The 24,311-nt window shown below is 39.3% G+C and overlaps 1 protein-coding gene across 4 annotated transcripts in view; it reads left to right on the top strand.

The window, feature by feature from the left end:
* DMD (dystrophin) overlaps window positions 1-24,311 on the top strand; it is a 1,279,927-nt gene that overhangs the window by 530,044 nt on the left and 725,572 nt on the right. For all 4 annotated transcript variants that reach the window (XM_063126497.1, XM_063126496.1, XM_063126495.1 and 1 more), the window contains exons 21-26: window positions 86-266; window positions 7,220-7,365; window positions 7,530-7,742; window positions 8,578-8,691; window positions 20,604-20,759; window positions 22,035-22,205. In XM_063126497.1, the coding sequence (XP_062982567.1) occupies window positions 86-266; window positions 7,220-7,365; window positions 7,530-7,742; window positions 8,578-8,691; window positions 20,604-20,759; window positions 22,035-22,205 (981 nt within the window). The remainder of the gene's footprint in view (window positions 1-85; window positions 267-7,219; window positions 7,366-7,529; window positions 7,743-8,577; window positions 8,692-20,603; window positions 20,760-22,034; window positions 22,206-24,311) is intronic.

Here is a 24,311-nt window from a genome sequence, read left to right as displayed (position 1 = left end):
ATATCAGTGCATAAAAACGATATTTCCTTCCTTCTTTCCTTTATCATTATTACCTTCTGACTCTTAAACAATTCTTCTTATGTAGGATGAAGTAATCCGCTTTTCAACCCTTCAGCCCCAGTTAGAAAAACTGAAGGTTCAAAGCAAAGCACTGAAAGAGAAACAGCAAGGTCCAATGTTTCTGGAAGCAGATCTTGTTGCTTTTACCAACCACTTCAATCAAGTTTATGATGATGTGAAAGCTAGAGAAAAACTTCTACAAACAAGTAAGTATTACTACTAATTAAATATAATATAATTATATATATAATTAACTGGTCTGGACTTGCAGACAATGTGACTTGACCACCACCTAGTCATTCCCCTACCTGACCCTTCACTGCCTTATATAACATCTTGCCTGAAGAAGAGATCTGGGGATCAAGAATGTTTCCACAATTGTGGGGGAGATCATTTTCTAGGCCTAATAAAAGTATTACAGTAGCATGAATTTTGCTAATTATATATTATTGTCACCAAGAAATCTCTGCAACAAAGCTGGCAGTTTGAAATTTGGGGACCAAGTAAGGGAATTTGGTTTTCTGTAGTCCTGCCCACTGTAGCCACCAAGAGCTTCTCCAACACTGAATTCAGCCTTTGGTTTAGTGTGGTATCCGAACGCAGCCTTTTGTTAGCACAGGGAAGATTGAGGTGACTTGACCTTGGAATAAGATCACATGGCCCAAGAAAATTAGGCAATGCAATCTGTAGTTTCTCCTAGAATGTTCCAGGTAATATGCAAAAGACTTTTATTAGTGGTGTAAATATATGAGAGGAAAAAAAATCTGTTTATAAAAAGGAATGCTGATAAGAGGGAGGAAAAGGAGAATTTTGGACTTATTGACATACACTGGAACATGTCAACTGTGGAACTGGGACTATAGCCTACATTGTCCTAATATATCTACTGCTTATGGTTGCTCCAAGTACTAGTGCTAGATTTATTTTTATAGTTTCACTAAAGGCAAGTACTTTTAAAATCATTTTTGTTAAGTAGTAAGAAGAAGCCTACAAAGATATTTGAATATTGAATTAGACTGCCTTTTGCTGTATTTAAGTAAGCGTTTTTTCCAAGTCCTAGAGAAAACTATGCTGTTTCCATTATGTGTGCTATGAAGTGTGTCCCATGTTCTCTTTTGTTTTTAGTGGGAAAGAATAGTCATAGTTTTAAAGTTTTATATAATACTAATGAACTGACTCAATCCATGCTTGAGGAAACTTAAAAACTAAGAATTGTCTGTTTCAAATAGTTGAGATATGCTGAAAAGTAGACAGTGGTGCTTAGATTGTACATTTAAAATAAGCAGGAAAGCAAATACATTATTTTAAAGCAAGATCTAAGTTTTTCTTAATTATTCTACAGCTATAAGCCAGTCAATATGCATAACCATAGACAATTTCCACCTTTGCCCATTTCCAAAATTTCAGTGAAAGTTGTTTCAGGTGTTTCAGCTAGACAAGGCTTGAGGCCTTAAATTGGCACCCATTGGCACAGTTAAGATAAATGTATTAATGATTGTTTCACTGTCACACCATTCTTGCACTTGGTTTTTGTATTAGACTAGTCTTCTGGAAAATAACATCTTCTTTAAAAATATATTTAGAGAGAGTAGTTGTCAGGAATGACTTCCTAATTATGGCTTGGTTCTGCTAGTCCAGGGCTGAGGATCCTTAGGCCTGTGGGCCAAATCCAGTTCTCCTGGGGTCCAAATCTTGCTGTCTGGGTGTTCTCCAGATGGCCACACACCCTTTCCCTGAATTCACCCCTTTTTCTTAATCACCAAACTTTTGTTGGTTTTCCAACTTTTGCACTAAACAATTGAAATGCCTCCCCTAAAGATTAATTACTGGCAGTAAGAGCTTTAAGATAAAATATGCTGGTATTTTGGCCCCATCTTTTTTGCCTCTGGCCTTGCCCACCACTGGAATGTGGTCCCCAAGAGCTTCTCCAGAATTAAATTTGGCCCTAAGGCTGAAAGAGATTCCCCGAACCTGTACTGGTTCAATTGACATTAGGATCAGAAATGTTGAGAATGAAAAGGTGTCCGTGCTACCAATAGAATAGAATCTAGTTCATTTTCTCCTAACTGTTGTTTCCATGCTAATGATTGAACATTTCATTAAACTTCTTTTAAAACTGTAAAATAATACAGAGAAATCAAAAGAAATATTAGGAATTGAGCAGTCATAACTTTTGTACATGTACTTCTGGTAAATCCTAAAAACCATGCATGCAAACCGGGTGTGTGTGTCATGATGACGTTGCTTTGCTGCCCATTCCCTCAAAATCCACGGCATCGCAGCTGCAGGTGGGAGCGGCAGATCTCCATGGCAGGAGGGAGCGTGGGCTTTCTGGGCTGTGCCGGCAAACATTCAGCTCATTGAGCCTTCCCTTTGCCCAGCCTTCCTGCACATCCCCTTGACCTACCCTGGGCCTCGATCTGCCCGCAGAACACCCCCAGCCTCATGTGAAGCGAGTTTACCCACAGACAGAGTAAAGAAAGTGGTGACCTTGGAGTAAAGGAAAAAGTCACAGTAACTCAGCAATGTTTTAAGTGCGCAGTTTCAGGTGAAAAGCCCAAGGTGGCTGTGAGTTGGTGGCTGTGTCATACAAACTATACTGCGCCACTGCACAGCTATCACAAGATGTACAGGACATATAGACAGCCCACAGGTGACCAAAGCAATGGGAGATTTTTCCTATTTTATTTTTTCATACTTTCCAGAAATTTGTAGAACTCATAGATCTTAAACATTTTATATACATTTTAATAGCACTAGCACATGTACAGCGTGACACTTAGAATGCTGCGGTAAGAGTAATTTGTACAAACACTCAGTAGGAAAATTAAAACTCTTGTATTACATTATTGCTAGCAGTGCAATTTATGCTTGAAGCCACACACAGCTTCAAACATACTTTGTAGCAAGACTTTTTGCTAACAAATACTGAATGTTCTTTTGAATCGTTCTGTTTTGTAATAGGATTTTTTTGCTGAATTTATCATTTTAAAAAATAATACTTCTTGGCTGCATTGTCATATACAGATTAGAATGGCTCATATTGCGCTACACAAATAAAATCTCATTTTTGATTAATTATTTTCTCTTCTAAAAAGAGATACCATTTGTGAAATTTATAGATATCTTCTTTTGTTTGCCTGCTCTATATCTTTTCAACTAACATATGCAAACTACTATCCAAGAAAAGCTTGCAGCAATCATCCAGTACACTATAAAAAAGCAATTGATTTTAGTTTTCATATAAGTAATTTGGGGGGGAATGTTGTGAGTTCTCTTTATGCAACTTCTTCCAACATAGTACTAAATAAGATTTGCTTGTTATCATACTTCCTCATTGTGTCATGTATGATTTCCACAAGGTGCAGTTTGTTATGAATATTAGAAATAATATAAAAGAACTAGCAGACAAATTATGCATGGCATAAACTACAGAAAAGAGAAGCTTATAATGGTTCCAAAAAAGGCTTTGTTGAAAAGATGGGTTTTGAAAAAGAGTTTGAAGAAGGAAATAGATATGCCTGAAATAAACGAGTAGCCTTCTCCAAGTAGGGATGCAGAAACCTAGGGATGGGTAAGAAATTTGTTCTGTTGAGATTTTTATGCAAATTTACCAAATTCATACCTCCTAAGCCAATAAGCGAGCTGAGACAGAGCTAAGTACTGAAATCCTCAGTTTTCTTAGCTTGGTGATTTGGGGAAAAATGTGTACAAAATATGATATCAGTGGAAACTGCCCAACTCACAAAGCTATGCAGAAACCGAATGGAACATGCTTAAACCTGAAAAATAAATAATTCCTTAGCAATAAGAAATGCATGAGAGTCCAAGATCTTAATAGTTTAACAGAAGACAGTACTTCCTAAACATTTCAGTCACAATAGTGTAGAAGGAAACTTTTCATCTAATTATCAGGGTCTAATGTACACCAAGCAGGATATAGCACTATGGAAGCAGTATGAAAGCGTTACATGGTGTGTGTCAATGGGCTTCAACAGTTGTCAGTGCCCTTCAGTACCACTATAAAGCAGTAGTGTGGCTCCTGCCTTTTATCATACCGCTTTCATAGTACAATATCCTGCTTGGTGTAGATTAGGCCCAGGTTTCTTACCCAACTCTAAATAGGCTGTTCAGCTGACAGCTACACAGACTTGTTGGGCTTCTAGATGGCAAAGGAACTCATATGCCTAAAACATTACAGCATCTTTATAAACTTTCTACAATATTACCTCATTGTTAATAATTACCTGCTATCCCATAGATTTGGGCTTGCCATCTTTATTCCCCCAAATTCCTATGAGGAAAACACAGGCAAACATATACACTCAAAATTTACTACTTCAACCTAAGTGAATAAACTTTTCTAGATATATTAGCTTTTATAGTGTGTATAGCTTATACAGTATTTATTGTCCATTCATTATCAACCATTAATCGAAAAGCAAAAATCTCTAAGTTCATTCTTGACTTTGAATAATAATAAAGATTTCCATTCCAACACAGTTCATATCTACTTTGACATCAAACATGAACAACTCTTCATTTTTTCAAATAACACTTGACCCTGAGCAATGGAATTTAACCTAGCATTTCTCTTTAGATAGCCAGACCACCTTGCCAATTAGATTTTTATATCACTTAAACCCAAATTCATTGTGGACCTGCTTACCTTTGTATGCCTTCTCTTTAATTTAGCCCTATTTTTACTTGTTTACATCTTCAATTTCTTAATTATGTAAGCATTGTCAATTGCTCTACACTTGACATTTCATAAGAAAGCAGTTTCAGTAATCTTCCCCGCAATCAACTGTTCTCTTGAACAGGACGGACCACCCACCCCACTCCTTCAGAACGTGCTGCTTCATGCAGCAAGGTCAGGAATAGAGAGAACATTGCTGGCAGGGCTTATGTGCATATTCTCACCCCACCATCCTTTTAGCCCTCACCAGCACTGGGCTATTGTTTAACATATACAGTCTTACATATGTTGCTATTTATTGAAAATATAATTTACAACATTCTGTGAAAAGTCCATTCTACTAAAGTTACAGATCTGCATTCCATGGATATATTGTGGGTATGCTTTTATAATTAATATTGCATGGCCAAATGTCAGAAAGTGGATTATTTCCAATTTCTGTTATCAGCTTCTGTGTTCTCTTGGTGGCTACAATTAGAACTGCTGTGGAAGACAGAAGGTTTCAACTTCGCTTACATGCAAAATACATCCCATTGAAGTCAATGGCAAGTTTCTAGTTTATTTGAATGCATCTTTATTTTATCTCCTAGTGGCTTCACAGATGTTAACCTATTTTAAGGCATCTGTAATGCCATTCCAATGGGAGCAGTTCAGTAAAACGTTGCTTGTATTTCTACTATGCCAATGTTCTAATCTAAGCATTTAACAGATGTCCTAAAGAGAACATTTTTTTGTAGATACACTGAATACAATAACATGAACCATAAAAAGAATATTGGCACTTTCAGTGATAGCTTTTTAAAAAACTACATTTCTAAATAACAGGAGATCTGAGAATGTACATTGGTCTCCTTTGGCAGCCTTTTGATGTTGAAACCAAACTTTTTGGCATTCTAATTCATACTAAATTTGAGTCAACGCACAGCTCTATTTTCTGCATGAATGATGTGTTCATACTACAACATCTTTTTAGGATTTTTGTTTGTTTGTTTGTTTTAGCTGACCTTTTCTGTGCAATTTTCACAAGTGGTTTTGGGACCACAAGGCAAAACATCACGTTAGCACCTCCTGCAAATTATATGTTTTCCAGTGGTTGTTTTAGGATGTGGCAGAGGGCTACACAACAAAGAACTAAAGGTACATAAAGTTGTCAGGTCCAAATCTCCCATGGCTCTGTACCTTTAAGAACTGCATCAAAGTAAAAAATGTGCAAGATGTAGTTTCTTCTGATATGACTGCAACTTTGCAAAATAAGTTGGAGAAGGAGAAAAGGGGGTGTGTTAGTAGAAGGGGAGAGGAGAGGCTGTGATATGCAATATCCAATGGACTCTGCAGTCTCCTCCCTACCCATCGAAAGGTAAAGCAGCTAGACAGGTTCAGAGGCCCATCTAGCTACTTTTTGCATTTTAAATGGAGGAACAGAGGTGAAATCAGCTCTGTTCTCATCTCACCCTGCCTGACTCTTCCCAGTAGGGCATAGGATAGGTAGAGAGCTCCAAACTCGGAACCCTCTATCTATCAGGAGCACAGCCCAAGGTTTGTGACTTTCATTTATTTAATTGATTTTAGTATCTCCCCAATTCATTTTCAAAAAAGAAATAAAAGTCGTTAACAACCATAAAAAGTAACAATTAGCATAAAACCCTTAAAATGTTTGTTAAAAAAAACAGAAAAGAAAGACACACCAGCATATAATAGAACAAATCGAACAGTAAACTAAAACCTTAACAAAGTAAAGCAGTTTACGAATATAAGTCCCATTATTCAAAGCAAGAGACCATGAAACCAATATCCAGCCAACTCCAAAGGCCTCCTTTGAAAGGACAGGTTGGTAGTTCCAGTAATGAAACCAGATGGACCTCCTTGAGGATGGCATTCCTGAAGGTAAGCAGCACAACTACTCCTCATAGCTACCTGCTCCTCAGCCAGCAGGGTGACAGGGAATAGGATATCAGATGTTGAACAGAGCATATTGGAGAGCATGCATACAAGAGAAGCTGGTCCTTAAGGGTAACCAGGCCTCACTCTGTTTAGGTGTGTAAAGGTAAGAACCAATACCTGGAGTCCAGATAGATAACCACTGCACTGCACTGGAAGGGGATAAGGAACCAGATTGGGCCTGGGTTGAGCAGGGGGTTGGACTCGATGGCCTTATAGGCCCCTTCCAACTCTACTACTATTCTATGATTCTTCTGAGAAGCATAGTTGCCATGGCTGCTGATGGAGATAGCAAGGAAACCTGGCTGAATCCAACTCAACTCACTTTCCTTGTTTTGGGGGGCAATGGGGTACTACAGGCCATAACTGTAGACTCAGTCCTCTAGTAACTTGTTAAAAGCATTTCCTGTTCATAGTCTGCAAAAAGAGTGTTGATTTGTTATTGTTCACAATTTTACAGAACTGTATGTTAGATGTTATAAAACAAGGTAAGTTTCTCCACTTCCCTCACCTTTTATGCAGGATTCGAGAGTTTGCCACCTGTACGGTATAAAGAGACTATGAACACTATTCTTTTGTGGATACAGCAGTCAGAAGCCAAGCTCTCCATACCTCAAGTTATTGTCACAGAATTAGAAATCATGGAGAAAAGGCTCAGAGAACTAAAGGTAAACACAGAGAGCATGACAAGACGGTTTTATAATTGTTGATAAACTGTTGGGATTACCATAAGGAATCAGTGAATTATACTGAAGGATTTCTAAACATTAAGACATTGTGGTATAATTCTTAGCCTGTATCTGATAAAAGCCACTAATTCTTAATTTCACAGGCTTTACAAAGTTCCCTTCAAGAGCAACAAAGTGGGCTTAACTATTTAAGCACAACTGTTGAAGAGATGTCTAGGAAAGCTCCTGCGGAAGTCAGTCAGAAGTATCAATCAGAAATTGAGGGGATCCATGGCCGTTGGAAGAAGCTATCTGCTCAGCTGGTGGAGAACAGCCAAAAACTTGAGGAACTGATAACTAAGTTGCAACAGTTCCAGGTTAGTTGGGTTCCCCCCCCTTATTCGTAAGAGACCAACTTGGGGCCAGGGTACCTGAGAGAGCACCTTCTTCCTTACCAATCTGCCTGGTCACTGCAGTCATCATAGGGCATGCTCTGGGTGGTTCCATAAGGAGTATGAACAACCCAACTACGAGGAGCTGGGGACCAGGCATTGGGGGGGGGGGAGGAGGAGCAGGATCTTTTTTTAAAAAAAAAACTACCTGTATCGCTAGAGCGCTCAAGCACTCATTTAAAATAAAAAATAAAAAATGGTGGGCACGAAGTCCTCTTCCTCCTGGGATGTCATATACCGCATGTGGACTGAGGGGGAGGATCTCGCGATCATCGTATTGCAAGTTCCTCTCCCTTCCCTCCCTAGGTCTAGATATCTGGTCAAAGGCTGCCCAGAAAGCATAATGTATGGAGAAATCCAATATGTGAAAAAATATCCATACATGCGCATTATCTATCTATCTATCTATCCATCCATCTGACACATGTTCTCTACGCAAACACGAGTGATGGCTTCTATGCTACTGATACACCCCAATATATACATGTAACATATTTCATAATATATTTCATTTTTACAATATTTGGAAGACAAAAAGAGAGAGATTTATTTCCTGAGATGAGAATAAATAAGCAGTTACACCAAACGATGAAAAACAATGGCAAATAAATTTTTTGTTATTTGCAAAAAAAAACTAAAGCTTTTTCAGATGAATTGCTAATCTAAAAATTATTCTTTGTTTAGTCATAGTGTCATGCTGAGTTATTTTATCACTGGTAAATGCTTCACATAACCAAATGCAGTGCTTTTTCAAAAACAGAATGACACTAAAACCCTGAAGAAATGGATGGCTGAAGTGGATGTTTTTCTAAAAGAAGAGTGGCCTGCCCTTGGAGATTCAGAAGCACTTGAAAAACAGCTAGAACAGTGCACAGTAAGTAATGGCTTTGTGTTATATTTCATGTCTAAAGTTGATCGTAGTAAATACCAAGAATCCTCCTTATCCATAACCTTTCTACAAATGCAATTACCCTCAATCTCTTTTTGGAGTCTCTGTCTGTTTACTTTAGGAAGCCTTAGGAGTGTGTGATCTTTGATCATTGTAGATTTGAGACGATAGGGAATAAAAGTCAAAAATAGGGGGAAATGTTTGGAATACAGATGGCAGGATGAAGACGTTCTTTTCTGTTTATTCATCCAACATATGTGAAGCTGCTTTGAAGGCCATATGGCAGAAAGGCAAGGTATATGTTGAAATAAAAACAAATGTAAATATGTTTGGTCAGCAGAAAATTAGAGAATTATGGCAATTGTTTTCAGAAGTATGAACTCCTTAAATGTTTGAATGGTGCCTTGCTCTACAATGCAAATACTGTGTCTCTCTCTTTCTTTATTCGAAGGGCTATTTCCCATCATAACATTGTCAGATATTCTTCTTATTTTCCTTTTGTGACACCTCTCTCTCTCTCTCTCTCTCTCTCTCTCTCTCTCTCTCTCTCTCTCTCTCTCTCTCTCTATATATATATATATATATATATGAGAGAGAGAGAGAGAGAGAGAGAGAGTTAAACATACAGGAATTAAGTTGAGTCCATTGGGTAAGTAAATAAAAGATACTAGTCCTAGAAGAATTATGAAAATCACACCCATAAAATATTTGAACATTATTATTTTTCATTAACTGATCGCCTGGGCCATTGTCCTCTTCCCATAGGCTGATAAAGTAAGGCAACATTGGTTTAATTGGGAAAACTGAATTGGACTTGAGTGTAGTATGTGTCACATCAGTGGTTTGGCTGCAAGGGTGTTGACAGATTTAGGCAGGGTCTAAAATTTAAGGTATTGTCTGCATATTCTGTTATGTGGTTGCTCTAGGGAAGTTGTAGGCAACCTTTGTGGTGTCCTTGGTACATTTAGAATTTTGCGGGCACCACCACAAAATTAGCTGCCATGCACTTCTGAGGATGTGCAATGTGCCAAAATATATATCTTCAATCAATGTATCTTTTCTAAAATCAATGAGTGGATTCCACCACAAATGCACCTGGGATACATATCAGAGCTCCTGAGAGGGATGGAGAAGGATGTTAAAGCCAAAGCGTATTTGGGGCATATTGTGGGTTGTTGTTCTGTGAAAAACCATTCCACCATAGCTTATTTGCATGATGCGCAAATTCGCCCAGTGTCTTGTATGCCTCTTACTTGCATTTTAACTCTTGTAGGTTTTTGTTATCAACAAGTTCCCAGATTCTTCAAGCACAAATCGGGCACATCTGAGAGTAGGATTCTGTAAATGCACTGTAGTAAGGTTATTTCCTGGTGTATGAGAAATACTGGTGCATATCCTCATGTTGCATGTAACATACAGTTATTCCTGAGAAATTTCTATTGTTCCTATGAAGGAATTCTGGAGGACCTTGACCTTGGCTGTCTGGGGTATGAAATCAGTCATTTTTCAGAGTTCCATACATGTGGCTGAAAAATTAAGTAAAATGGTTATGAGTGCTAGTTATGACCTGTAAAACTCTCCATAACTTGGGACTAGACTATTTGGAAAGCTTCATTTTCCCATTTGTGCCTTCCTGGTTTTTAAAGATCCTTGGGGAGGGGTCTGTCTCTCTATCCTACCACTGCCAGAGGCATTTTTGGTGGAACACAATGGAGAGCTCTTTTGGTGGCCCTTCCCAGGCACTGGAACCTCCTGACAAAGGCCAGGCTAACTCCATCTTTATTGTCATTCCACTGGCAGCCAAAGATATTTGTATTCAGACAGTTTTTAAGCTACTTGTTTGTTGAACTAGGTTTTAACTGGTGAATATGAAAGGGTAAGAGAAGCCAATGAAGGGAAACATAAGAATGGAGAGATGTGAAAAGGTGACAAGTAGAAAACACTAGCAGGCTTCAGAGGTCAAAACATAACAAGGGGGGTGAAAAACTGGTACAGTTTTTCTTTTCTAGAAAGAAAAAAGAGAGTGACCCAATATTTTAAGTCCAATCATGGAACTCCTATATCATGTCTAGTTTGGACCTTTAGTATCTGGGGAACTGGTGGTCTTGTGAGCCATTGGGGAAGAGGCTGAAGTGGTGGGGGTCGGTAGCTTCATTTCTCATACTAATTTGAATTATCCAGACAAAATCTTTGGTAGTAGGCATCTAGAAACTGTTATTTTCTAAGAACGGTTGTTATTTTCATTTTATCAGCTATCCTATTTCTCTTTTTAAGAATTTCCTGCAGTGTTTGAATGGGAGTCGTATGGGCATTGAGTTGTATTTGGCCACTAGGTGGTGGCAACTCCGTAATATAATGGATTGTGATTCTATTGTGCAGCCCTCACATTATCTAGTTCCTATTGTCTTGTGTTGTGGTGAGACTTGAGTTCTTTATTCTGGTGCAGTCTGAGTGTGCTTCTATAGTATTGCATCTCCCTAATGCTATCTTTATGCATACATTTGGGTTTATGCTGCATTGGCACATTGCCTGGCTTGTTTAATCAACCTGCCTGTATTAAATGGGTTGAGCCTTAAGTCCAGTAAGATACAAATTTTCTAACAAAGAAGAAAAATATAATATGTTGACATACTATATACTTAAGAAATGATCCGACTCGGGGTAGCTTCTATTTTCCTTGAAATTGTCTGGTTTGACGATTCTACTGTAATTCTATTTATACTTCTTCCACTGTACATAAATTATTCCAAAACAGTATTTTATGAATCCTTTCTCACTGATAATTTACATGCTTTACTGCCTCAGATGGACATGTAAACTCTGTGAACTGTGTTTTTATCACAAAGCTTACAAGCTATGTGAGAGGCCCTGTAGAGGCTTAAGACATCATCAGGTATTGATGCTTCTGTCAGAGGATTTACAAACCATTCTGACTATCCCAGCCGAGTTTGTAATTACCATGAATCTTGTAACCTGTTATACTCTATAACTATTTCTCTCACAGAATTCATCAGTTACAAAAAAACCCCTATCCTTGTTTGTTGTGTAAATTCTGTAAAACATTGCCCCCTAAGGTTTAAAAGTGTCTCAAAAACTCACTTTTTATATAACACAGCACACCTAATTTATATTAAAATGTTGAAAAGTGTGCCTGCATAATCTAAAACCCAGCATAACACCATTGACTGCAATTGTCAAGACCCATCAGGATTCAAACCTCAGCCCCAATTAGATCATTTCTGGATAAGGAGGGAAGTAGGATCCCTGTAGTGACCCCTAGCACAAATAGTAACCCTGGTTGGTGATTCCTACTCCCTGAGACATAGCCTGAGGCACTTCCCCAGAAGACACCCTACAAGGGGCTCCGAATTTGAGATCCTCACTGCCCCTTGTTGGGACATGCTCTGAATTAACTTTGGGAGCAAAGGAGTGGTGTTAATGATGGGTCTGGGCTAGATTGCATTGTTTAATCTCAACTTCAAATCACTGATGTTATATATACAAATCCTGTTCCCTTGCCCTTGTCTAATCTGTCCACATACTCCCTTAATCTCGTTCCTTCCTGAAGCCCATTTTCATCTTCCCTGCAAGAATCCCTCCTCTCTACCACATAATTAAGTTTTATATCTCCTCTGGCTCATTCTTTGCTGCAGCCAACCCCAACCTAGTGCCCTAAAGATGTTTTCATAGAATTATAGAGTTGGAAGAGCCATTGAGTTCAACCCACTGCTCAATGCAGGAATTCACCTTAAAGCATCCCTGACAGATGGTTGTCCAGCTACATCTTCAATGCCTCTAGTGTGGGAGAGCCCACAACCTCCCTAGGTAATTGGTTCCATTGTTGTACTGCTCTAACAGTCAAGAGGTTTTTCCTGATGTCCAGACGGAATCTGGCTTCCTTTAACTTGAGCCCATTATTCTGTGTCCTGCAATCTGGGATGATCGAGAAGAGATCCTGGTCCTTATCTGTATGACAATCTTTCAAGTTGTGGACTGCCAGGATTCCTGAACATTGGCTATGCTGGCTGGGGCTGATGGGAGTTGAAGTCCAAAACATCTGGAGGGCACTTAGTTGAGGAATGCTGCTCTAGTGCATTAACCCATGCCACTGGCTCCCTATTCTAAAAAAACAACAACAAGCAAATAAACAAAATGTAATCAACCTTTTCTCTACAACTACAGCCTAATCTCCTTGCTACTCTTTGCCTCCAAACTGTTGGAGGGTGTTGGTTATGTCCACAGTCTCAACTTTCTCTCTCCCAACTCTATCGTTGATTCCCATTCGGGCTGGTTTCCACCTTCTGTGTTCTACCAAAACTGCACTCACATAAAACACTGATGAAGCCTCACTGCAAAATGTACAGTATCTCGCCAGTCCTCATTCCTCTTGATCTTTACTCCACCTTTGATACATTTGATCAGCCTCTCATGCTTGACTCCCTTTAGGTCCTATGTCTCCATTTCCATAACAGGGGAGCTCTTCCTCTTTTTCCTTCTTGTTCTGTTCATCGCAAGTGAGTCCCTCCAACTACATTCAGTGGGGTTTGCTCCCAAGAACTAAAGCATAGCATTGCAGCCAGAGTCTTTTTAAGAATGTTTGTCTTCAGTACTTTTTAAATGCCTCATAATGTAATGATGGCAATGTTGTCCACACAGGGCAGCCCATCTCTCTCTCTTTTTTTTTTAAAGGAACTTCTGTTCCTTGGACATCTATGCCTTCTGCATTGACCCATTTGATAATTATAGAACCCATGTAATGTAGAAAACTAGTGCGTTGGACAGATATTTAGGTGATTCTAAGAAATAATCACACATGCGGCAACCACCTCTGAAATGAAGCCCCTAAATATAGACCATCAGTCCAATCTATCATCTAATTAACCTGAAGTTCTAGTACTGATTCTTTACTGCTATCCTATGCTTCAGAATGATTGGCAGTTACTTTTCTTGGTCTTAAGCAAAAACACAAGTGTAAAGTAGCATATTTTGAATGTCAAGGTCACAGTGTTCCCCTCTATGGTGAGATGTATTTAAATTATAATTTCGTTTCAAAATTCACATCTATTAGTATGCATCCAGATATACAGATTTGTCTCTTGCAGCTGGCCTATGGGCCCATGCCAAAATAGTTTAAGCACCTGGCAACACCCTGGTTCTAATGTTAAAGAAATGAAACATACAAGAATTCAGTATCCCAGGAAATGCGTGGTTTCCCCCTGCCACAGTGAAACTGCCACAACACCTTGGTATGGTTCTGGCTTTCTGTACTATTTGCTGAGCATACAAAGTTCTGTCTCTTCAGCTGTCCATCCTAGCCTTTACTTTTAATAGCTTCTCTGAAATTTACATTTGGGTGCTTCATCCTTGGTTCAAACTCCAAATGTCCCAGACCATATTTCTCAGCTTTCCTTCCAAGCCCTGCTCTCTTCCATTGATGATATCAACACCCAGCCTGCCTTTAACTCCTCTGTCTATGTGGTCCCCTGTATTCCATCTGTGGCCAAGTCATGTCCCTTCTCTGTTTACAGCATTGAAAGAAGATAGCCAATTCTCTCTGCCTCTTTAACAAAACCTCTGGTTCCCACAATGGCTTTCTTATTGCAACCTTCGTTATCTTGTGTTCTGTTATCTCACTTTAGTTCCCTGCAGTTCAGTCCAGCATTCCGCTACCAAAATATTTATGTTCCTCATTGCTCAGATCATTCAAAACCTGCCTTTTTTTCGTAAAGCCTTGGCACAACCTCCCAATTTCTTATTTGTACTGCAACTAAGCATATAACAAAATATGTGTAATGGAAATGACCACATGTTCTTTTCTACATATTCTCTCTACCCTTGCTCTGTTCTCTCTCCCCCGCATGTCAGATTTTAGATTGCAAGCTCCTCTGGACAGGGGGCCTATCCACTTGAAATCTAGAAAGTGTTGCGTTTGTTGCTGCTGCAAAATCATTAGGAAATTCCCTTAGCAGATCATTAAACTAAAACAATTTTAAGCAGCATTAAGATCTGGATGGTTTTTTTTAAGCTAAAGATTTCTAAGTTAAGATAAATCTTCAGACCAGTCAGGGGAAAAAATCATACCAACACTAATGCGGGATGAGTCGGACTGGGCTTTCCACTTGTCCCAGACAAATCATTATGGTTTTTTAAAAATATTTCCTGCTATTTCCCTACATGCTGAAAAATGTCAAGTTTCATATGCATGCTGGTAGTTAGCTACTGAATAACTTAACCAACAAGCCTCTGTTTGTCAGAACCCATAATTGAAAGAAGACAATTGTAGAGTGAAATGTTTACCGTCCCTTCTTTCTATGCCCTAGAAGCCATTAATAAGACACATTTCTGTCTATCAGCCCTTGGGTATTTCACCATTACAATAAAAGAAAGCAATCAAAATGTTTCTTGTGTTTTTTATTTCGGTATATTCTATTCAAAGGCTTCTAATCAACCTAAATAATCTTGCTTCATTGTGCCAAAACAAATACAGATTGCTTTTGAGAAAATGAGATTTTCTAAACTATCTACCTAAAATACCTAATCCAATATACAAGAAGTAAATTATTCAAAACCAGTTTCTCAGCTGTACATCTGTAAAACTATGTGTTATAGTTACTTCTATTTTGTTTAGAAACTTTATCTAACTGGGCATCTATTTCTTGTCAGAGGTTAGTTTATTTTTGTATTCTGGTTTATACTGGGTGCGTTCAGATGACACTTTAGTCCACGGAGTGTGAATAGTCCACTCCACAGATGACTATTTGCATGTCGCACTTGGGCGACATGGAAGTAGTGCTCTGTGGAGTAGAGCATTCATACTCCATTGTGTAGCCATCTCTCTCCCCCCCTCCCCGCTCTGCTCCCCATCAAATGGCAATGCTGGTTCCTGCTTAGCTTATCAGGGTGCTGCCATTCCGTGGGGAAGGGCGTCAGGAGGAGGAGAGACACAGCGCGTGGAAATGTGCCATGGCTGTTACCGGAACGATGGCAGAGGCGGCACATGGATTCCATCTACTGTCAAGAGGTGGGATTTCTCCTCCCCCACTTCTTTCTCTGGTGATGGCCACGGCACATCTATCACAATGGTCGTCAACAGAGAAAGAAGCAGTGGCGGAGGCATCGCACCTACTGTCAGGATGTGGATTCCATGCACCTTTGCTCTCGTGTGCACATTGCCTCCCCTGTCAATGAAGGCTATGTGGATGCCGGTTCTCACTGTGGTGGTGGCCGCACAGGGACAGGCGATGGGGCATCGCTCGGCACCAATGCATCCTTCACTGGTGGATGATTCTGGTGCCCTGACATACGAGGAGACCATTCTGAAGCTTCTTGTTTCTGCGGTGGCCACATATAGAAAAACAAATGTGCTGCTCCTGCTGCAGAAGCAAGAAGCTGTGGAACAGTCTCCTCGTGTGTCAGCGCACCAGAACCATTTGCCTGCAAAGGACGCATCTGCGCCAAGCCATCTGATCACCTGGCAGGAATGACATTACTTGGTGCTGACCCACCCTTCCCCATTAGCACCATAGCAACGGGGAAGTGGGCGGCTACAGCAACACTACCCCTTCCCTGTTGCCATGGCCCTGATGGGGAAGGAGGGGAATTCTTTGCAGCAGCAGGAGACATGCTTGCATGTCCAATTCCCCTTCTCTTCTGGCAAATAGGGACAGGACACAAAAGTATCTATCCTGCTTGTGACAGCTGCAGACTGATATCGGTGGATGGATTTCTCCCATGTTTTTCTCAAACAAGCCACTTTGAGAATCCATGGTTTGCTGTTGGATTGTTCAGGATGGTTAACGAGCCACCCTGGTTGTGTTCAGATAACATGATAACCACCCTGAGGAAAGAGAGACTAAGTATCAGGGAGAGCTACAATTTAATAAATGGAAGCATCTTCTACAAGACTTCTCTGGACAACTGACATAAGATAGAAGATCTGCTGTGCTGTCTGATAAGAGTATATGCTGTTTGCTTCCACCTATTTATATGTTTGCAAATAAAAACAGCCTAGAAATATTTTGAATAAATAAACCAAATATTAGAGACCTTTGGAAGTATCCATTGTTCCTGGAGGATAAGGCTATCAATGGCTACTTATCCAGTATTATATGCTACCTTCAGTATCAGAGGCAGTATGCCTATGTACACCAGTTGCTGGGGAACATGGGTCAGACAATGCTGTTGCACTCATCACCTGCTTATGAGTTTCCTGTGGGCAGCAGGATGGCCACTGTATGAACAGAATGCTGGACTAGATGGACCTTGGTCCAGCACATCTCTTCCTGTGTTCTTATGTTCTCTTGTCCAAAGAAAATCAAAACCCAGGTAGTACTGATCCTGAAACTTCACTCAGCGAACTGGGGACTGTGCAGCTATTATTAAGGCGTTCATTACAAAGCACTTTACAGTCAGCTAAAATTGCATTCCAGGGAGTGACTGGAAACCCTCTATTAGTTGTCTCCAAGCATATTTTAACAACTATTGAACCATTGGTGGTGGGTGAGGAGAAACACTGCCTAAATTCAAGCATAATTCCACATCAGGCATGTCTTTGGAGTCTTAACTGAAGTGTCCTAATGTGAGAACTGCAAACCCAACACTTTGGTGTCCCACGCTTCATCGACAAATATTCTTCTATCATCTCCTATTTCCCTGACCAGGGGAATTTCTTCTGCAATAAGGAAGACTAGCAGGACCCTACACATATCAATTATGCACTTTCTACAGCCATTCCTTTGTTGCAGATCTAGTAATCCCTTCCTTGAATGTTGTTCTTTGCTTTCTGCTCTCAACCAGTTCCCTCCTACACATTCCTAGAATTCCTAGATATGTAGGTGGGAGGAAAGAGAGTTTCTCAGTACTATTATCTCAATCTTAAAAGGCCTGATGTATCAAGGTGAGATTTTTGTGAGTTGCATAGCAGATTGATCAAGAAAGACAGGAGAAAACATAAAGGCTGCATTCAGATGATCATATCTTAATTTATTAAGCCAATATGTGCACATGCCTTTTTCTCATGAATGCAGGCTATTGATGTAAAATTTCTGGAATTTTTAAAGACTGTGGGAAAGAGAGAGAGAAAGAAAAAAAAATGTTTTCTGGGAGAGGTGTGGAAATTTTGGTGCAGGAATATTAGAAATATATGCAATTCTTTCTTATGCTGGTATTAACATTCAAAGCCCTAAACAGTTTGGGGCCAGGTTATTTAAAGGAACGCCTCCTCCCATATGTACCTGCCAGGACCTTAAGATCATCCACAGGGGTCCTTCTCCGTGAGCCCCTGCCAAAGGAAGTGAGGCAGGTGGCTACTAGAAGGAGGGCTTTCTCCGCTGTGGCACCCCAGCTGTGGAATGAGCTCCCCAGAGAGGTCTGCCTGGTGCCTACACTGTACTCCTTTCATTGCCAGCTGAAGACCTTTTTATTCTCTCAGTATTTTAACACTTAATTTTAACTTAAATTTAAATTTTATTCTTATAATTCTGTATTTTAGTCTTATATCAATTTCTGCTGCGTGGTCTTATCCTGGTTGTGCTTTTTATACTGTATTTTGTGTTTGTGTTTTTAGACTGTTGGTTGTTTTATTATGGTTTTAATTTTTGTGAACTGCCCAGAGAGCTTCGGCTATTGGGCAGTATAAAAATGTAATAAATAAATAAATAAAACTATCAAACCTAAACTCATTTTATTATCCTAACAACATCAAATGCATCACATATAACTTAGGATATAAAATTATATTATTGGCATATTTATGAAATTTAAGTGATCCCATGCATGTCTACTTAGAAGACAGGTTCTGTTTAGTGGACAAAGAATTAATGCCACAAAAAGTTAATGCCTGTTATAGATTGGATTTGATTAAAAGTACTCTGGAAGGGTTTGGGCCTATTCAGCCTTTGGAATGTCAGAATCTGTGTGAGCTTATCTCTGTCTGCATTCTCAGAGCAGAGCAGGGGGGAGTCACCCTACTCCCTGTCCATCTGTTGGTCTGGCCTTGGCAGGCAGGAAAGCTGGAACCTGTCCATGCAAACCTGAAAGAAGTGGTATGAGGTTTGCAAAAGGGTCGCCCGTGTTGAAACATCAATGCTGGAGGCCTGAGCAGTGGTGACCTGTTTTGACAGAGGCCTTGCTGAAAGGCCAAAAGCCCTTGTTTGTCAAGTAGTCTTATACTCATGCCTTCCCCTTTTAAGCAGATGGAAAGATGAGCCTTTGCTAGGAACATTCTGGTCTTCATTGCCTGACGCCCTCTCTGTTTTGAACCAACATCGTCTGAGCCTCTGGAGGCATTCTGAACATGGATCCTCTTTCTAATTAGAACTTTGGATGCCAAGAACTTGTCATGAAAAGTTCTATGATGCTTTTCATAGACTTTGCCCTCTTGTTTGCTATGGATTGTCTGTCCTCCTTGACATTAGTCCTGAGTGCCTGCAGGCTAGATCTCATCCTGACTCTTGCACTTTTCTCTGCTTGTGGAGACTTACTCTTGCACTTCATAGGCATCGGCCATGTTGCATAGACATCCCAAGATTCAAGGTTTGATAAAGTCTGTGTTACTAGAATTCATGCCTTTCATTGCCTGAGAATGATGAGCCCAGTTATCATCCAGTTCATTTTGCTCTTTGTGGAGATCTGTGTATTTGATTGCCTGCGGAGGTTGACCCTGGGAATCATTGAAGTTACTGATTCTTGTCCTCAGTTTCCTGGGAGGGATGTCCCCAGGAATCCTGAGGCCCTTGACCCACAGAGATTTCAATGGGGAAAACCGTTGTGTAGATCTCTGACATAGTCTTAGTGTTTAGCTTTGGACTGTTCTGGAATTGCATGGAACCTATAGTTACTGACCATCAGCTATATGATTTCTGATTATAAACATTAAACCTTCACTGTGGGATTTCCTGTAATAAAGAAATCTCACCAATTTGGATGTCTTGTGTCAGTTTGCCAGTGTGTGTAAGCTGGAAAGATCAGGCATCACAACAATGTCTTAGCTTTTTCCTGTCCAAATCTCTTACCATTCATCTTCATCGGCTAACCCTGGGTTGAAGTATTATGGGCTTTCCACTTTCTCCACACCCTACATAATTTTGTATTATCATGTCTCCCATCCTGAGCTAAACTGTCGCACTGTAACACACACGTACACACACACCCCTCAGGATAGGATCCATAAATTTACTATAGCTCTCTTCAGGTGTTCTACTTACCATGTTGAAAGAACATGTGAAGGAAGGAGCATTCCAGCCCCACCCACTCTGTTGTTGCATCTCTTACCCTGTACGCATGTAGATCAATGGTCTGAAGAGAAGTACCTCCTGTTTTGGTGAAGGCACTCCACAAAATTAAGAACTCCATCGATATAGGAAGTGCTTATTTTCAGATTGTTGACCTGCATACATACATTCTGGGCAACAGATGTGACAACAAAGGGGGGTGGGAGTGGAGTGCTCCTCTCTTCATGTGTTCTTTCATTGCGGTAAGTAGAACACCTGAAGAGGGTTTATGTGACATATAAAAGTGTGTCAATATTTCTAATAGTATTTATTTATTTATTTATTTATTTATTGTACTTATATACCGCTCCCATAGCCAGGGCTCTCTGGGCGGTTTACAGAAATTCTAAAATTAAGATTAAAACAAGTATACAAAATTTAAAATTCTAAAACCCAGAACATACACACATAAAGCATTAAAAACCATTAAAAAATAGTAATAGATAAGAAAGTGCCTTCATAACTTTATTATGCATAATCATGTGCATTAATTCTAAGGCTGCTTATTTTAGAAAGCATTTTGCATACTTATGCATTAAGAGAAATATTTTATTTTTAATTTATTGAATTAGGAGCTATATCCGCTGGAGCATTAAAATGGAATTTGTATTCTTTCCCCTTGTTTAGGCTCTAGTGAATGATATCCAGACAATCCAGCCTAGTTTGAATAGTGTTAATGAGATTGGAAAGAAAATGAAGAAAGAAGCAGAGCCAGAGTTTGCTTCAAAACTACAAACTGAACTACAAGAACTTAATGCTCAATGGGATCACATTTGCCAACAGGTACTCTGTCTCTTGCTGTGAGTGGTTCCCCTTTAATTAGATTCCAGATTTCTCATTGGCATAATTTTCCTTACTCTGTGCAAAACTACTGAATGTCAGAGGTGGAGCCAGACTTTTATAGTTCACACTAATTAACCTTCCATCTCACTAAATTTATCTACCATGTATAAATTGCATGCTGTATAAATGAATTTTAGTATGACCATTCAACAATTTTATGATGTAGTATAGTTACAAATAGAACATTGGGCATAAACAGGAATAAATAAATAAAATTCAGGAAGGTGCAGTGCCTAATTAATAGTTTTATCTACACTGGTGTTTGCTTAACTTGAAAAAAATATCAACCATAAAAAATGGGACAATAAAGCACAATTCAGAGTTAAATAGCTTGGAACTACAAACTATAACATCTGTCAGTCATAAGCATCTATCTGTAGATACTTGAAATGTCTTAAAAATAGTCATAGAAAGTAGAAATACAATTATACTGGAAAGGCAACCCTGTAAGGAAAAATTGGGACAATAAAATCTGGACATTTTAAGAACAGAATGTCATAAGGTATAAATTAATCATATATTACTGAATTAAAGAGTGGAGATTGCAGCCTACAGAAACATGGTAAGTTAGCAGGAGTCAGATTGTCTGAGTTTGTGTACTGTATATGATAATGCATGAATCACACTTTTGTCACAATAAGGCTGTGTCAACTTGGCGTCTTTTGTACTGTTCTTTGTGCCATCTAGTTCTGAAGCCAAAGTGTAGTAAATGGTACCCTTTTTTTTAAAAAAAAAAAAGATTTTATGCAGTATAATCTCAACTTTTGAAAAAACAAACAAACAGAAACATGACCTCCAACACAGTTCTATCATAAAAGTCTTCAGGATTATGAACACAAGATTGAAAATATGATAGCAGCCAATGCTCTGGAGACTTGGGAATGGGATTTCAATTTTAAAAAATAACTCTTTTTCTTAAAGTAGGATTGTTATGTACCAGCCATTTACATTAATGTTGAATTAACCTTTGAACTAGTGTTTACTTTCCCCTGGTTAGGTTTATTGGACTGTTCTGAGTTATAGCTGCTGTGTTGTAGGTTTTGTACAATGTGACTGTCTCCTCTTTTACGACCATATCAGTTTTTATTATATGAGTTTTATTGTTGTATGTTACCTTGGGAGGATCCTGCCCTGAAAAGTGTCCTAAAAATATTTTATATGTGTGTGTGTGTGTGTGTGTGTGTGTGTGTGTATAAATCAATGTTTTTCTTTAAGGCCTATGCTAAGAAGGCAGCACTAAAAAGTGGTTTGGATAAGACTGTGAGTCTTCGAAAGGATTTGTCAGAGATGCATGAATGGATTACACAAGCAGAAGAGGAGTACCTTGAGAGGGATTTTGAATATAAAACACCAGAAGAATTACAGAAAGCAGTTGAAGAACTAAAGGTAACAATGCAAGTGGACATCTTTAATTTGTATCCAATCCTTCATTCAAAGTAATTGTTGCACACAATCTCTTTGCTCATATGAAAGAGTTTGCTATTTAAGTGTTACTTGAAAATCTCAAATAGGAAGCATAGGTGGCTTAAAGTAATTTTGTTTCAATTTGGCATCTGTTGTAAGATCGCAAACTCTACAAAGAATTGTATTGTTAGAGCTTTTACCAGCACTTAATTGAATTAACTATTGCATTTTATGTGTGTCCTTACTGTTTGGGGCTGTCCACATCAAATGTTGAAACTGTTTCCTCACCCTCCCACTCTCTTTCCTATGGTAATATAGGGTAATCCTTGGGCTGTTGTTCCTTCAGATGCATTTCCTCCCAGACTGCACTCTCTTATAAATGGGAGTAGTTTGCATCTGGCAACAATTCATTCTCTCAGTTAGCTTTCCCACAATGTGATATCTTGCTGCATTAACTTATCTGTCATATGTTTGAACTATCACATAAATACAGGCTCTGATTAATTTCATTCCATGTCCATTTTGCATAAATAACAACAACAACAACAACAATAACAACACCTCTGTTTCATCCAGTATAGTGTTGGTTCATATTGCTAATAGCACAGTATAACAAAACAATATGGCTGCCCTACCTTTGTTCCATTGTCCAGATCTTTGAGGCTTTAGTCTATGCAATTCTTTGCCACAATGTTTTAATAAAATTCTCAAATAGACCTCTCAGTTGGGGTATGCTGCATTAACTCTAGAACCTTTAACTGCTGCCACCAAAATAAACTCTATGGGCTCAACTACACCAAGCAGGATATTCCACTTTGAAAGCAGTATATAAAAGGCAGGAGCCACATTACTGCTTTATAGTAGTATTGAAGTGCACTGCAGGATCTACACTACTGCTTTATAGTGGTAATGAAATACACTGACAACTGTTGGGGCCCATAGACATAGACCATATACCGCTATCATACCGCTTTCATAGTGTTATATCCTGCTTGGTGTAGATGTGTCATGGGCCCCAACAGTTGTCAGTGCACTTCAGTACCACTATAAAGCAATAGTGAAGATCCTGCAATGCACTTTAATACCGCTATAAAGCAGTAGTGTTGCTCCTGCCTTTTATATACCACTTTCATACTGCTTTCATAGTGGAATATACTGCTTGGTGTAGTTGAGCCCTTTGCATCTTATAAAAACTCAATAGCTGATTTCCTATGGGATTGAGACCACTCTTAGGCCTTAGCTAGACCTACCTTTTATCATACGATGGAGGAGGGAAGATCTCGCATTGTGTTTAACGCGAGATCCCTCCTCTGTTTACACATGAGGCGTGACTACTTCAGAAGGAGAGGCGTCATGCCTGCCATTAAAAAAAAAAAGCAGGAGCGCACGAGCACTCGAGCGCCGAAAGCTAAGTGTTTTTTTAAAAATAATAATTTTCCCGCTCCCCCCACCCTACCCCCGATGGGCACAGAGCTCCTGAGGAGCACTGCACACCATGCGTAGCTCCCAGCACAGAGCCGGGTCAACCTGCAGCAACGGGCCGCATGTTCCTTGGTCTCGGGCTCAGCCAAGATAATTGTGAGCTCATTTATCACTGGCATCTTGGTGACCTCAAGATGCCAGTGATCCCGCTGGCATCTTGAGGTCACCAAGTCCAGATTTTCCCTTGGACTCCCCAAAACACCAGCTGCTGCCTCCTACTGATATTTATTTATTTAATTAATACATTTCTAATCTGCCCAATAACTAATGTTCAAACAGTTAAAAGACTCCCTAAGGTTGGGCAAATTTGCCATTCTCACTTTTTCACACGTTAGAATTTTTTTTAAAAAAAATTAATAATTTTTTAGAAAATTTTTAATTTTTTTAAAAAACAGTGTCAAGTTCTTTCTCTCCCAAATAGGAACTGTGTGAATTTTGGTAAATTCTTATCAAAAAGAAATTGAAACTAAATTCTCACCCATCTTCACTAACCAAATTCAATAGGTACAGCTATTCCTAGCATCGAAAGGAGTGTGTTGTATCTGCCTGCCATATATAGCCTGTCAGGAAAAAAAAGATGACCCTTATTTAGCACTAACATGATTG

The sequence above is a fragment of the Elgaria multicarinata genome, chromosome 5 (assembly GCF_023053635.1).
Source record: "Elgaria multicarinata webbii isolate HBS135686 ecotype San Diego chromosome 5, rElgMul1.1.pri, whole genome shotgun sequence".
Taxonomy (NCBI): domain Eukaryota; kingdom Metazoa; phylum Chordata; class Lepidosauria; order Squamata; family Anguidae; genus Elgaria; species Elgaria multicarinata.
Note: the sequence above shows the minus strand (reverse complement) of the source record. Positions and strands in the feature narration are given on the sequence as shown.